Source organism: Aulonocara stuartgranti, assembly GCF_965226115.1.
Source record: "Aulonocara stuartgranti genome assembly, chromosome: 1".
Classification (NCBI taxonomy): Eukaryota; Metazoa; Chordata; class Actinopteri; order Cichliformes; family Cichlidae; genus Aulonocara; species Aulonocara stuartgranti.
In genome coordinates this window covers 21,620,304-21,633,609 of record NC_138939.1, presented here as the reverse complement: position 1 = coordinate 21,633,609, position 13,306 = coordinate 21,620,304, and the positions used below count along the sequence as shown (strand labels likewise).

The 13,306-nt window shown below is 41.0% G+C and overlaps 1 protein-coding gene across 7 annotated transcripts in view; it reads left to right on the top strand.

Moving 5' to 3' along the window:
• sox6 (SRY-box transcription factor 6) overlaps window positions 1-13,306 on the top strand; it is a 129,272-nt gene that overhangs the window by 56,577 nt on the left and 59,389 nt on the right. For all 7 annotated transcript variants that reach the window (XM_082532831.1, XM_082532827.1, XM_082532830.1 and 4 more), the window contains one exon: window positions 8,627-8,716. In XM_082532831.1, the coding sequence (XP_082388957.1) occupies window positions 8,627-8,716 (90 nt within the window). The remainder of the gene's footprint in view (window positions 1-8,626; window positions 8,717-13,306) is intronic.

The window sequence follows — 13,306 nt, the reverse complement described above, 5'->3', positions numbered from 1 at the left end:
GTACCGTGGTTGTTGTCCACTGTCTGTGCAGTGGCAGACACTTGGTTTCCCTGCAAACTGTAACGCATTCATGTGAATCCCATTAGTCTCTTTTTGTCCTTGTATATTCAGACACCCATTAATTTACAAAATCAACACTGAACCGCCATGATCACAGTACTACACGTGGTCTTCACACATCTATTAATTTAACATAGATGAATAAATGTGAATGTTTTCGGGCATTGATTAGCAGGCAAGTTTATATCTGACAGTTAAATTGCATGGTACCCCCCCAAAAAACTCTCTCCAATGCAAGGTACCCAGTAATTTGATTTTTGTATGAAATTATTATAATTTATTACAGTGTGTGGACCGTAATGATTACCAACATCAAATGGAAATTATAATTTGAAATTTAGTCTACATATTTCTTCTTGTAATGTTCATGTTCCCAAGTGCTGATCCCTTAATCAGCATCGTCTTCGACTCCAAAAGTAAAGTCCACTTTTTCTTTCTAGTAAACCAAACACACTCACACTCAATCACAACTGATTTACTTTTTCCATCTTCCTCCTGTACTCCCTCGCTTTTGTGCCTTTCTGCACTATTGTTATCCTGCTAACAAATAAATGAGCTCATTTTGCAGCAAAGAAATTTTAAGGCATCTTACTTAATAAAAGTATTTTTTTTCCTCAAGTCAGAAATTGTGTAAAGAAGGACATTGGATGAATAAATTGTGTTTTATTTTGTTCCATCTTAATAAAACCTCCATTTCACTTTAACCTTGTCTGATTCTTTTACCGTGCCCTATTTGGTCTCTCTTAATTCAATCAAAGCAGCAATTGTTTCTTTATCTGACGAATTTTAGAGTGCATTGTATTGATAGCGGTGCTCAATAGAATCCCTCTGCTGCCTGAATAGAGACTTTAAAGCAAAGGAGCAGAGAGGAGAGGAAATGAAAAGTTCATTTTGCTATTCAAGCATTTAATGGTCCTAGTTCTTAAAAGTGACCTTGTGGGGTAGAAAGCAGAGCAGCACAGCAGCTCCTTCCAGCTGCACACATGGCATCCATCGGGGGCACAATCACGCACAGTCCCAACACCTCAGGCTCGGACATATGTTGAGTTTTATTTCATTCTTCTGACATTAATCCTATTCACCAGCTGTTCTGCCAGCTGCCACTCTCCGGCTTAAGGGGAGATTGCAGTTTTGGGGGCTCTGAGTACTGGTTTATCTTGGCTCCTCATCTCCTCCTCGCGAAGTTTTGATTATTTTTTTTTCCTTGCCCTACTCCTACTTCCAGGTTCCTTGAGTTGCATACTTGCGTGCAATCTTCCTCTCTCTTTTAACTTCTTTGCTGTTGTTTTTCTCCTCTCTAATTTGTGTAAAAAGAAGGAGGTAAGACTACAATTAACTGAATTTTCTGGCCCCTACCCTGTTTAAGTCCTCCAGTTCTTTTGGTAGTGTTTGTTCAGGCTACTGTATGTAAGATTATTCAGAAGCAGCAACGCCACCGGCCTTCTGCACAGCTCTCCTCCGTGTGTATCAGCCACTTCTCCCCTCTTTTGGTCAAGAAACGCCACGTATTTGTGAAACCTGCTCACCTCACAGTCACCCAACATCATTTCCGTAGGATTAACCCGGACATGGCCTCAGCCTGTACAGTTATGATTATTGACATATTGGGTCTGGCATATTTCACATTTATGTGCATTGTCTGGAAGCATACTCAAGTGTTCTCAATGTCATTTCTGCTGAAGTACGGCCGGGCAGTCTGCGAGCAAGGGCCGCAATGAATTGATCATTGCTCACTGCTCACTTTAATAATTCAAGCCTGATTGCCACAGAGTGCCGCAGTAAAATGGATTGGGAGAGGTCACATGCTGCTCAGCTCAGGAGGTGAAGCCTCTTGGGGATGGTTAATTCATATATGCTTGATAGACACGTGTCCTATTTAGAGAGGTCATTGTGCTGGGTGTGTGTGTACTGTTTCTTAGAATAGGCAGGTCAACTGTGTGGGATTAACACGCTGGTCAGTGGCGATAAAAAAACAGGGGAAAGGGATGAGTTAGTGTCCAAAACTGCAAGGTAGTAACAGCTTTGGTCTGTGGTTGTCAAAGCATTTCAGCCCACATTTAATTTTGAATCATTCACTTGATAACAGGATGACTATGACTGAAGTGCATTCTGTGGGAACTGCTGTATACTAACACTGCTAATCCATTCCCTGAACTCAGCATCTGCAAAGCGTAAAATGCCAAATTATTGAAAGACCTTAAAGTTATCAAATAAAAAGGAAAGAAAAGACAGCGAGAGAGACTAAAAGCTGACTTTTGCATTGCTACAGCTAAGAAGTAGGGAAAACACGATGGAAAGGAAAAAGGACATAAAACACAGGACATATGCTTTCTTTCCCAACCTCGTCTCGGTTACCCTATGTTATATTTATAGCAACTATTTACATGACCAAATAGGATAGTGTAATAGTGACTAACAGAAATGTTCACCAAGTGGAATAATGATTAGGTGTCAGTTAAAGAAAGCCCACCACGAGGTGCAGGTGCTCCACAATACAGCGCCATGTCTCAAGGAGCCGGACCTTTTTATTTACGCATGCCGGCACTCGTAATTACGTATAAAAAGACAGAATTATTCAACAGAACCAACGAGTATTCTGGAAATGGTAGAGGTTATTACAACTGTTGACAACGAGGAAAGGTAATTGCCTGAAAATGAGCGACAACGCAGTGTTGTGCTCAGAATGCACCCCTCCTCCCGATCCCCCCTCCCCAGCCACTCACCACCACCACCCACCCCAGCTCCCTCTTTAGCGTTTGCATTGTGCAGCATCACCCGGGTGTGTAACCTATTGCGTTCCGATTGCTCCCTTGCAATTAGTGCCCTTTTTGTCCTCACTTCAATAACGGCATGATTATGGAGACTTCAGGAGTATTTGCAGCATCCAACAGCTGTTGTCTCAGGGACTACCGGCTGAATGACAAAAACATGTTTTCTCTCTGCATTTCACTTCCCTGGCTGCCTCTTGTAATTATTATGTTTTATTTGGTTTGATGATGGGGTCTTGTTTTTAGTGTGTCTGTGATTAAGATATTCAAAGGATTCCTTGGAGTGTGTCACAGTCATTTTCATTTTTATCAATCTCGACTTTTGATTTGTTTCCCGTGCAGTGCGGAGTGGATGGGAAATTAGACGTTAGCTTATCATTGTCTGACTGAGATTCTGGCAGCTTTATTTCTGAGACAGAATCTATGCCTGAATCAAAGGATTATACTGTGTCTAACACTAAAAGTAGGAATGTAACAAATGTGACAGCCTTTTTTGAGCTGTTTAAATGCTTCCAGTTTTTTTTTCTTTTTTAAGAATTTGCCCAGATATTTTTTGCATGTGCAATCATACGATAAAGTCGACACAATGAAGTAAATCAAATGTGCTAATATCATCATAATCATTTATGGATAATTTATGGCTCTATAATCCTCTGTAAAATAACAGTGATTTGTGTAATTTTCAATCAAAACATTAGTGGATATTCCTCACCCCACTGCTTTATTGGACCTTTGAACTTTATGGGATGCCTAGAAAGCACCAATCATCACTAGGTTACAATTATGGTATAGTTTTATGTGAAATTTACTTTTGACTCACTCTTTTTTTTTTAAACTTGTCAGTTTTGTTTAAGTGAGGATGGATGGATGGATGGATGGATGGATGCATGGATGCATGGATGGACGAATTGATAGGTGGAATTTGACTATAATTGGATTAAGCCAAATTGTATAAAACCTACTCGTTTTCCTCTGTCCATCCACCCCTCACTGCAAATGCTAAATTGTTTCCCTATTTGCCTCACTGTCTCATCCTCTCCATTGTGGGGAGGACATTATTTATACGGTCAGTGTCAGCTGATCATTGATTTGGTAATTACACGTTTCCCCTTGAGGCTGAGACAACTGATATACAAGGCCAATGCTAAAGGGGAGGTCCTCCTAGTTTCTTATCCATGACTTATAGCTAATTTGACCCTCCTAGATAGCCCTCTCTACTCTGCCAACAGCTTTTCAACACAACAAACACTCAAACACAAGTATCATCTTTCTCCCAGGAGAATGGAGCTCACAGAGCAGCTCAAACTGTGGTGGCAGGCAGTTGAAACCTTTTCATTGCTGACAACACAGAGTAATAAAACACCCATCGCTTCATGTTGTAACAAACCATTCTGTGCTTTGAGGTATCCCTGGTCTTTTGAAACATGACGACGTGTTTTCTTGCATCAAAAACTTTACTATATTCAACTTTTTAGGGATTGTAAAGGATAATATTTTTAAAAAAAAACAAAAAAAAAACTGAGATGGGCTTTTTTTTAACCCAAGCTGTGGTGGAGTACTCACTTTAATATACACAGTGTACTCCATAGCTCCATATTACGGAGCCCCGCAGGGTACATGGGAGAAAAAAAAATTAAGACGGACTTTTGCGAGATCTCGCAAAACTTTTGCGAGATCTCGCAAAACTAACTCGGGATCTTGCAAAACTTTTGCGAGATCTCGAAAAACTAACTCGGGATCTCGCAAAACTTTTGCGAGATCTCACAAAACAAACTCGGGATCTCGCAAAACTTTTAGCCGCATTCTTCGGACGCCAGCCCGAAGCCGACCGGGAGGTCGAGGCACGATGTGCCGGGAAAGCAGTGTTCCTCCCAGCTGTAGTAGGTCTCGACCTCCCGTTAGCTTCGAGCTAATGGGAAGAATGCGGCTAAAAGTTTTGCGAGATCTCCGAAAAGTTTTGCGAGATCCCGAGTTTGTTTTGCGAGATCTCGCAAAAGTTTTGCGAGATCCCGAGTTTGTTTTGCGAGATCTCGCAAAAGTTTTGCGAGATCCCGAGTTAGTTTTGCGAGATCTCGCAAAAGTCCGTCTTGATTTTTTTTTCTCCCATGTCCCCTGCGGGGCTCCGTACCATATCATTAATTTTTAAGATCTAGTTTATTGCTGTCCAATTTGATTCCAGTGTGACAGGATCTGATGTGTTTGTGACTGCATTTTTTTAGTCGGTTTGATGTACCACTTGGTAACTTGACTTTTTCTGTCTACAGCAGCAATAAAAAGATTAATTAGCAAAAATTTTCTTCTGTCTTCTCTTTTTCCAAATCTGAGAAAAAACAAAACAAATTTGGGATTGGTCTCTTTTTCCTTAAAAGAGTGGAGAAAGTGCTGAAAGAGAGGTCGAAATACGTCAGGGAAAGACAGACAAATAGCAGGAATATCAGTATTTTCCTTCAAGACTGTCAGGGAGTCAGTCGGTATCAGGACAGATAGTAGTAACCTGTCTTTTAGCTTCTGTGGTTTATACTGAACATGATATTCTGGCACCACTGACTGCCAGGTGCTGAAAGCTTTGTTTATGTCACATATCATCCTAGAAACATTCTTCTGTTAAGATTTATGGGGATCATTAAGGTTTGTTTTTAATACAGTTTAAAAAAATGTAGCCTAATCTATCCCAATCATCGCAGCTCTGTGTGTCTCAATCCCTGTGCCTGTTCAGCCACATCAATAAGATCACACAATGCTTGCATAGAAGAGCTGTATAGTAGAGATGACACCCCTGATAGGAGCTAAACATATTGAATTTGGCAGTGTTAATGACTATTCGCTTTCTTCTGCGTGCCATTTTGGCAAAATAAAATTGGGAAAGAGTTCAGGGCATTTTTCCAGCTATATAGCACCAGCCCCAGACAATGAGACCCAGACAGGCTTAGTAGTCAAGAAACCATTCCCCTCTCACTGGGAACACATCTTGGACACACACACTCCAGTAGTTTTGTCTTGTATGTTGCTATCTGTGCTAGCTGCAGAGCGGTGGGGGCCTGTGCCAAGGGTCCATAGGGACCACTGGAATCGCTGGGGCTGGAGGAAGTTGGTCTGGGTCCAGTGGGGCGATCTGGGCTTGGTGACAAGCCAAGCTGTCTACTGCAGGGACGCTGGGAAAATGTAAATAAGAGCCTGATAAGGGCTATTGTTTTCATTCCATTCTCATCCCAGCTGAATGGCCTGCTCCCCAGCCACAGAGCATTTTATCTCAAGAGGGGGAGAGAAAAAATGGATGGGGTGGGGGTGGGTGAGAGATTTAAGAGCCCCCATAGGAAAATAAAAATAAACTCGCTGGACTCTTCTCTTGTTTAAGCTAATTCCCTAGTATGTTATGTCCTACTTTGAAAGGACAAGAGCAGCAAAGTCTTCCAAACACGAAAAACTTCACAAGTTTACCACTTTTCCTTTCAGAACATCTGAGTATGTATTTAAAAAAAGCAATCAGGAGTTAAGCGTGAATCTTGTATTACAAATAATCTGTTATTTTATGGTGAATACACTGTGTATCAATTTTGACACCCTGTCATAAGCTGACAGTAATTAGTATGTTGATGGTAACCAGTGTTTTCATTGGCATTTATAATTTCTCCTGGGAAAACAGAAAGACATTTTAGAAACTGAAGTAGCATTCCTCGGATTAATCTAAATTCTTCAGGAAAATAGGCCGTGGACGGGTGCTTTGAAAAAAGCCAGACATCTGACTCATTTACTGCTTTCCTCGAGCACGCCTGCGCAAAAAGTTTTTCTTCTTTTACCAAATCCATTTTTGGTTGCCTGTTTTGTTCACACTTTGAACACTGAAAGGTGTTTGAGAGTTATTTTATGGACTAATCCAGGTCATTATTCACCTTTCCCAGGTGGAAGGTAGGGAGGACAGCAGTGCATTCCAGCTGTAGTTTCTCCTGTTGGAGGACTTGGCAGGTCGTGTCTGGCCCGGCAGAGGGGATAGAGAAGTAAGGGAGCGGCAGCTCTCCTGGGAGGGAGGTGGAAGGGAGGGGGAGGACTGGAGTAGAATGGAAGCTGGCACCACATTATCTCCAACTGTTGGTGCATTCCTTAATGATCAAGTGCTGGAGAAGCATCTGTGATGAAAGTGAGTGTGTTTGTGTGTGTGTGTGAGAGAGAAAGAGAGCGAGAGAGCATATGTTTGCTTATTAGCATATGTTCGACGTGTTTGTTTAATTCCCCTTTTTACCATTTTTTGAAATATGTCTGTGCTTCAGGGGGAAAATGTCAAGCGCTGGTGTTGCTGTGTCTGACAGGAGATTATGATTTGAAGGGAGTTTGTTGTTCTGGGAGAGGAAGCCCTCTCACCCAGGGGTGAGAAGCAGGGAAGAAAAGCTGAGCTCCGCTACTCCCCCTGCCCTTAACACCCTGTTTTAAGATCTGTGATCTTTGTGCCACGCAGGGAGTTAACACACACAAGCACACACAAAACACATAGGCTTTTCTGACTCCCTCTCTTTGGGTCAAGGGCACAAACTGTGAGTTGGGAATTGGAAAGTCAATAAAGCAGAAGTAATGTTATAATGACCCCGAGCTGAAGATGTCCTGTCGACCCCCATCACATTGGAGGAAGTGGCCAATCAAACAAAATGGTGACTCTGCTTGATCTCGCTGAAAGCCACCCTTAAACAAGGCCACAACAACTACTGACCCCCTGTTACTCCCAGATCCTCTGAACTCAGTGTGTTTGTCAGAAGGAGCAACAGTGTTTGGTTTGTGGAAGCGGGCGAGAGATGATACAGAAGGATAAAAGGAAGCAACATTTGTATACATCCTCAACTGTATAAATCTCCTCTGATCCCAAGGATGATAGTGGTAAAACTGGAAGAATCCAGATGTTTCACGTGACAGGGCTTTCTCAGTCTTCACTCCTCCTCCGTTGCATTATGTAAAACAAAAAACCATAAATTCTGCCCGTGTGTTGCCAGAAGTATGTTTGTGAATGATCCACTGTTATATGCTTGTAAGACTATTCATTATGGAGTTCCGCAGCTTTGCAGCTTTAAATGTTGCTCCATATTAATTATACAATTTGCAAAAATCTATCTATAAATGCAATCTCTATAAAACTTATTTTAATTATAAGTCAGTAAAATTTATTTTCATATTTCACTCAAAATACTCAAAGAATTGCACCGAGGCTGCGGCTTTAAAAGGCATAATTCAATAGGACTGGATGTGTTGCTCTGGTTCAGATTAGAGGCAGGCTCAGAGTGGAGGGTTGCTCTACTGTTGTTTGATGGGAACAGGCTGAACCCGAAGCACCGCAGAGATGGTGGAGGCCTAGGTCAGCCAGCCCAGTATGTTCTTTATCAGCTACACCAGCGACAGCATGGCAGATTGCAGCCATTCCTTCTCTGATTCATTGTCTGCTGGACAAATGTTAATTGTTTTCATCATTGGCAGCTATGTGAACGTTTGGACGTACCCAGTCTAACTCTTTGCCTCCCGTTTAATGTGTGTCTCTGCCCTTATGGTAGTCCCACAATGCCTGCTTCCCTTCTCACTCCACCCCTAGCTCATCTCTCAGCTGTCGGACGGAGTCTCTTTTTAATGTTTCCCGCGCAATGCCATCAAATAAAACACCTCTCTTTCGTCTGATTCACCATCTTTTCATTTAAGTATATGGATTTATGACATCTACAAAATTATGAAAAGCGAAACTATATACTTTGCACAATATTACATACATAAAAACGTCAAATATTACAAATGGCTTTAAATTTCCCTTCTAATTTTTCTTTTTTTAGAATCCTCGTGCATGGAGAAACTTCTTTCTAAAGACTGGAAAGAGAAGATGGAGAGGCTCAACACAAGTGAACTGCTGGCAGAAGTAAAAGGTATGAATAGAAGTACCCCGTGAGTTCCTCATTCCTATCAGACTTACATAGTATATGTGCTGTTTAATATCAGAAAAAGCCTTGTACTTTGAAATGAAACAAAGGCCTTTGGCTGCCCTCCTCATTCATTTCTCTCCTCCCTTATCTTTTGTTGGAATGCCCAACTCTGTCCAAAGTGCTTTTCTTCAAAATTCCAGCCCATTTAGCCTCAGTCGAAGGCTCTCTTTGCTTGTCAGCAGTTTATTGTTGTTGTCCCTTCAGACGGCCCTGAGCCTCGCTGCTCTGCTCTGGCACATGCGGTGCGTTCATGCTGCTCTGGTAATTGTTGAACCCAAAGTGTGCTTGATGTAAACAGACCATGGCTGAGCTGAAAGGGGAGAAGCGGCTTGGAGAGGAGAGGGTGCGGAGACGCGCAGAGTCGTCTCCTCGGTGAGCTTGCGTTTGAGTGGAATGCCTTGACGCTGACAGTGAACGCCCCGTGCAGCCTATCGAGAGCACCACAGCAAAGAGCAACTCAGCACTCCCCCAAAATCTCTGTTTATGACAGCGTGAAGGTGGGCTGAGGATGGGCAGGGCAGCTGCTCAGTCCTTAGCACTGACTGTTACAGCGAGCTGCTGTGTTTATACAGCACAGGGAAGCACAATACCAGCTGGCTGCTGACACTGGGCTGCCAGTGGCTCCCAGTAAATCCCTTCAACTAAGAACTTCTAGCGGCTTGCTTTAATTTCTTGGAAACCCTTTAGATAATATTATATCAGTGCACCTAGCGTTTTAATTAACATTTCATGGAAACAATTCACAAACAAGGGGGCCGTAGTTTATTAAGGTACAGGTTATATTGATAATTTGCTTAATTGTTTCTTTTCATAAAACATAAATGGGAAATATCAGAAGCGTTCAACTTTAATGATTAATTTAAATTTCTCCACCTGCACAGAAAGGTTAAAAAAAGCAGATGAATGTTCTAATAAGTATATTCATTAGCAATAACCTTAATGAAGTGATGGATAAATCGTTGCTTGCTAAACTCGATTCATTGTACCTGTGCTAGTACACTGTGTGTCAGTGGAGATCAAAGTGCATGGGGTAAAATGTTTAAAATGATTTAGCCTTTTGAAAGCTGGTCTGTTAAATTACAGGCAGGGCATTTTTTCTGTTTGATGAATGGGAAAAGGAAGGTTACTTGGTGGTCTGTAAACAGGTAGGGAGCCTGATAATAAACATTATGGCCTCTGTCTGTTGATGACTTATGGAGACAGTCTTTACACCACAGTTACAAATATAAATGCTTCTCCTATCACAGAGGCAGCCTTAGATTTTTAATTAGCATGCCATTTCATATGACTGTAGACATTTCAAAGGGCTGCTTTGTGCTCACCCTTACAAATGTCTCTCTCTCTCTGCGTTTGATGTCTGCCTGATGTAAATACGGGCAATTAAAAAGAGGCCCAGGGTTGGAGATGCACAAGGTCCACCTAATTAAAACACAAACAAAGGTACCAAGCAGAAAACACCTTATGATTAAGATCTAAAGTGTTATGATGAATCAGAGGTCCCATTAATTGTTAGGTTAAAATCAGTACAAAAGGCAAACATATCTGTAGGTTATAAATGAATGAAAGGTTGCGGAGAAAAAAAGCTTTACATGCAGATAAAGGCTACAGTACCTAGTAGCAGAGTGGCCTTGCATATTCTGTGCAGATCGCTTACTTATTCCTCCGCAAATTATACCAAACGCCTTGTAGGCTCTCTTTTGACATTGTTCCATTGGAGCCTTGAAAGAGAAGCCATTGTTATTGCAGAGGCAAGTGGTGGAATCTGACTGGTGAGGAAATGATTTTGTCTTGTTCTTAGGAAAGAGATAAAAAAACAATAGGTGTGAGAGAATTTGACCTGAGGCTTTGCCCGTGAAAATAAAGACATTCTTTTGCAGCAGTTGTGTTCAAACATGCCCCGAATACTTTATCCTTTTGAGCCGAACACGCATGTACAGTCAACAAACAAAACAACTGCATCAACAACATCAGAGATTTTTCTTTTCAAGGTCCGCAAACCCAACCAACCATTTTCCCCTTACAAATGACAGATGTATAATTACAGCCTATTGTAATGCGCGTGTTTCATACATATTGTGCTGTTTTGAGGTAAAGGCATGTTTTCTAGTGTTTTAGTGTAAGTCGAAAGTGGCGTAATCCAGTGGAGGCAATGTGCTTAACCCAGACATACAGAGGGGTGTTATTAAGGGTTAATGATTTCAAATCTCCATCTGGCTTTTCTTGTACGCCGTCAGGGCTTAGCATCAGCACGGGGAGGCGAAAAGGAGAGCTTGTGAAGGAGCATTAGTGGCGGATTTCTTTTCACCAGTCAATTCCAGGGCTAACTGTTTGTTTTCATACCTGAGCTTAGCTGTCAATCTGCAGGAACGATGAAATCTCCTGAACAAAACCACAGAGCAAGAAAGGGAGGCTAGCTGGAAAGGCTCCAAACCACACAAAGTAACAGATAATAAGAGGCAAGGTGGAAAGAGTGCACAAGAAAGAAGTACACAGATAAAAAGATTTCAGCTGAGGAAACTTGGACAGTTGACATTTATAATTATATATCTCAGAGAGATCTGTTATATGATCACAAGTGACTGATAATAACCATTCATTATGCACATATATACATACACATATATGCTTATATGTCTTTTGGCTTGCTCTGTGCAGGGTCTTTGAGCTTCATACTCAACAGAGCTATTTAAGTTTCCCTGCTGAGTGGTAGTTTACTGGCCCCCCGATGGGGGCATAAGAAAAAAAAAAAGAAGAGAAAAAAGAAGAAGCACACACACAAACTGCTCAAGCATTTACTCAAACTGGAGGAAAATATGTAGTTACTAAATTGGAACACAAGCTGTATTCATTCCGCTGGAATCTGCTAAAAAAGAAAGACAGAAAAAAGCTTAACGCTGTACACTAGCGTTGAAATGGCAGCTTGAATTCTGAAGCAGAAAAATCAGGGCTCTTGCACTGTCACAATCAATTTGAGAATGGTGTCTACGTGACAGTGGTCGGGTGCAAACATACAGTCCTGTGGCAGGCAGATAAGTGGAAGCTCTTTAGGAGGAGAACAGAGGGCAGGGCAGGAGGCAGCTGAGACTGATTTGATGCTGGCCCTACCTGTGCTGGCTATACTCCTGCACAAGCAGAAAGGGGTCCACAGTGAGAGCACAGAGCCCAGATTGTTTAGTACTGTGGGTTTGTTGCAAAACATGTTTGTGCACTTTAAAAAAAATGTCTTAATGACCTCTATAAAGTGCGGTTTTGATACTACTGGACACAACTGCATATTTGTGCAACATTCCCCATCAAAAGTGAGCTTATGTAGCGTTAGAAAGGAGAAGGAAGACATTAATTTTGAGGGTATTTCAAAAGGTTTGTGTATTTTATATAATATGTCTATTACACCCAACATACAAACCATTCACACAAATAGCACAAAACGTTATCTGTCCAGTTGCTCCAGTCAAAAATGCCTCAGTTAGCATTTTCTCCACAACACTTCAGTCAACTGTTTGCCCTGTGCACTCAGGTGAAATATGAGCCACAGTAAATCATTATTCCTGAGGCCACATTTGCCAGATGAATGCATGTGAGTGTTGGACTGTGTGTTTTTCTCCTCTAATGAATTGAGGAATTTAGCTTGTGGCAATGGAAGGTAAAAAAGGAAGCGCTGTGCTCGTGTGTGTGTAGTGTATGTTTGTATATACAGGTACAAAAATCTCTGTGTTTTCAATTACATATTTTCCAGTGGTTTGTTCAAGTTGAGTCATTTAACAGTATATCGTTTTATTAATCTTCCTTTCAGTCAGAGAGAATGTAAACCATTGAGAGAGCTGACAAAAACATATCTATGTCATTTTTAAAGGAGCCTCCACTAAAATATTCATTAGTTTTTCCTGGGCAAAGCAAATTGGATTTTCACAAGCATGTAAAGCCGAACGGCTAAGTTATATAAGGATGTAAGAGAATGCGAATACACCCTTCAGATTTAAAAAGATGCGTATAACAACCAAATTTTAGGAAGGCATAAAAATGGCTAAGACAGGTTTTTGAAATTGTGTTTAAAGTAAAAAAAGTCACATTTTTATAGGCTCCATAAGAAAGTGTTATTTTTAGCTTAATTTCATTTATGGGTAATGCTATCGAGTGCATCAAGTCACTTTCCAGGATTATTTTTGATTCTTTTTTTTTTCTTTTTTTTTATTATGGAAAGAACATCGGTAATTACACAGGTGTTATTTTGTACTTGTGATTTGGCATTTAAGTATAAAATCAGGCTGGAGTTGGGGACTATCTCAAATCTTCCTTTTATCCTTCTTTGCATGTGCACCAAGCAAGCACTATGGCCTTTTATGTTCAATTTTATGCATTTTGATCTAGTCTATCACCAGTACACTGTTCTGTTTTCGAAAATGTAATGTAACAAATGTGTAAAATTAGCAGTAAAACACTAAAATGTCATTCTAGCCTGAAATGTGATGACTTTTGATGAAAAGTTTAAATGTTTTAAATTGCACGGAGGCTACAAATTTGTGCACATTTGGG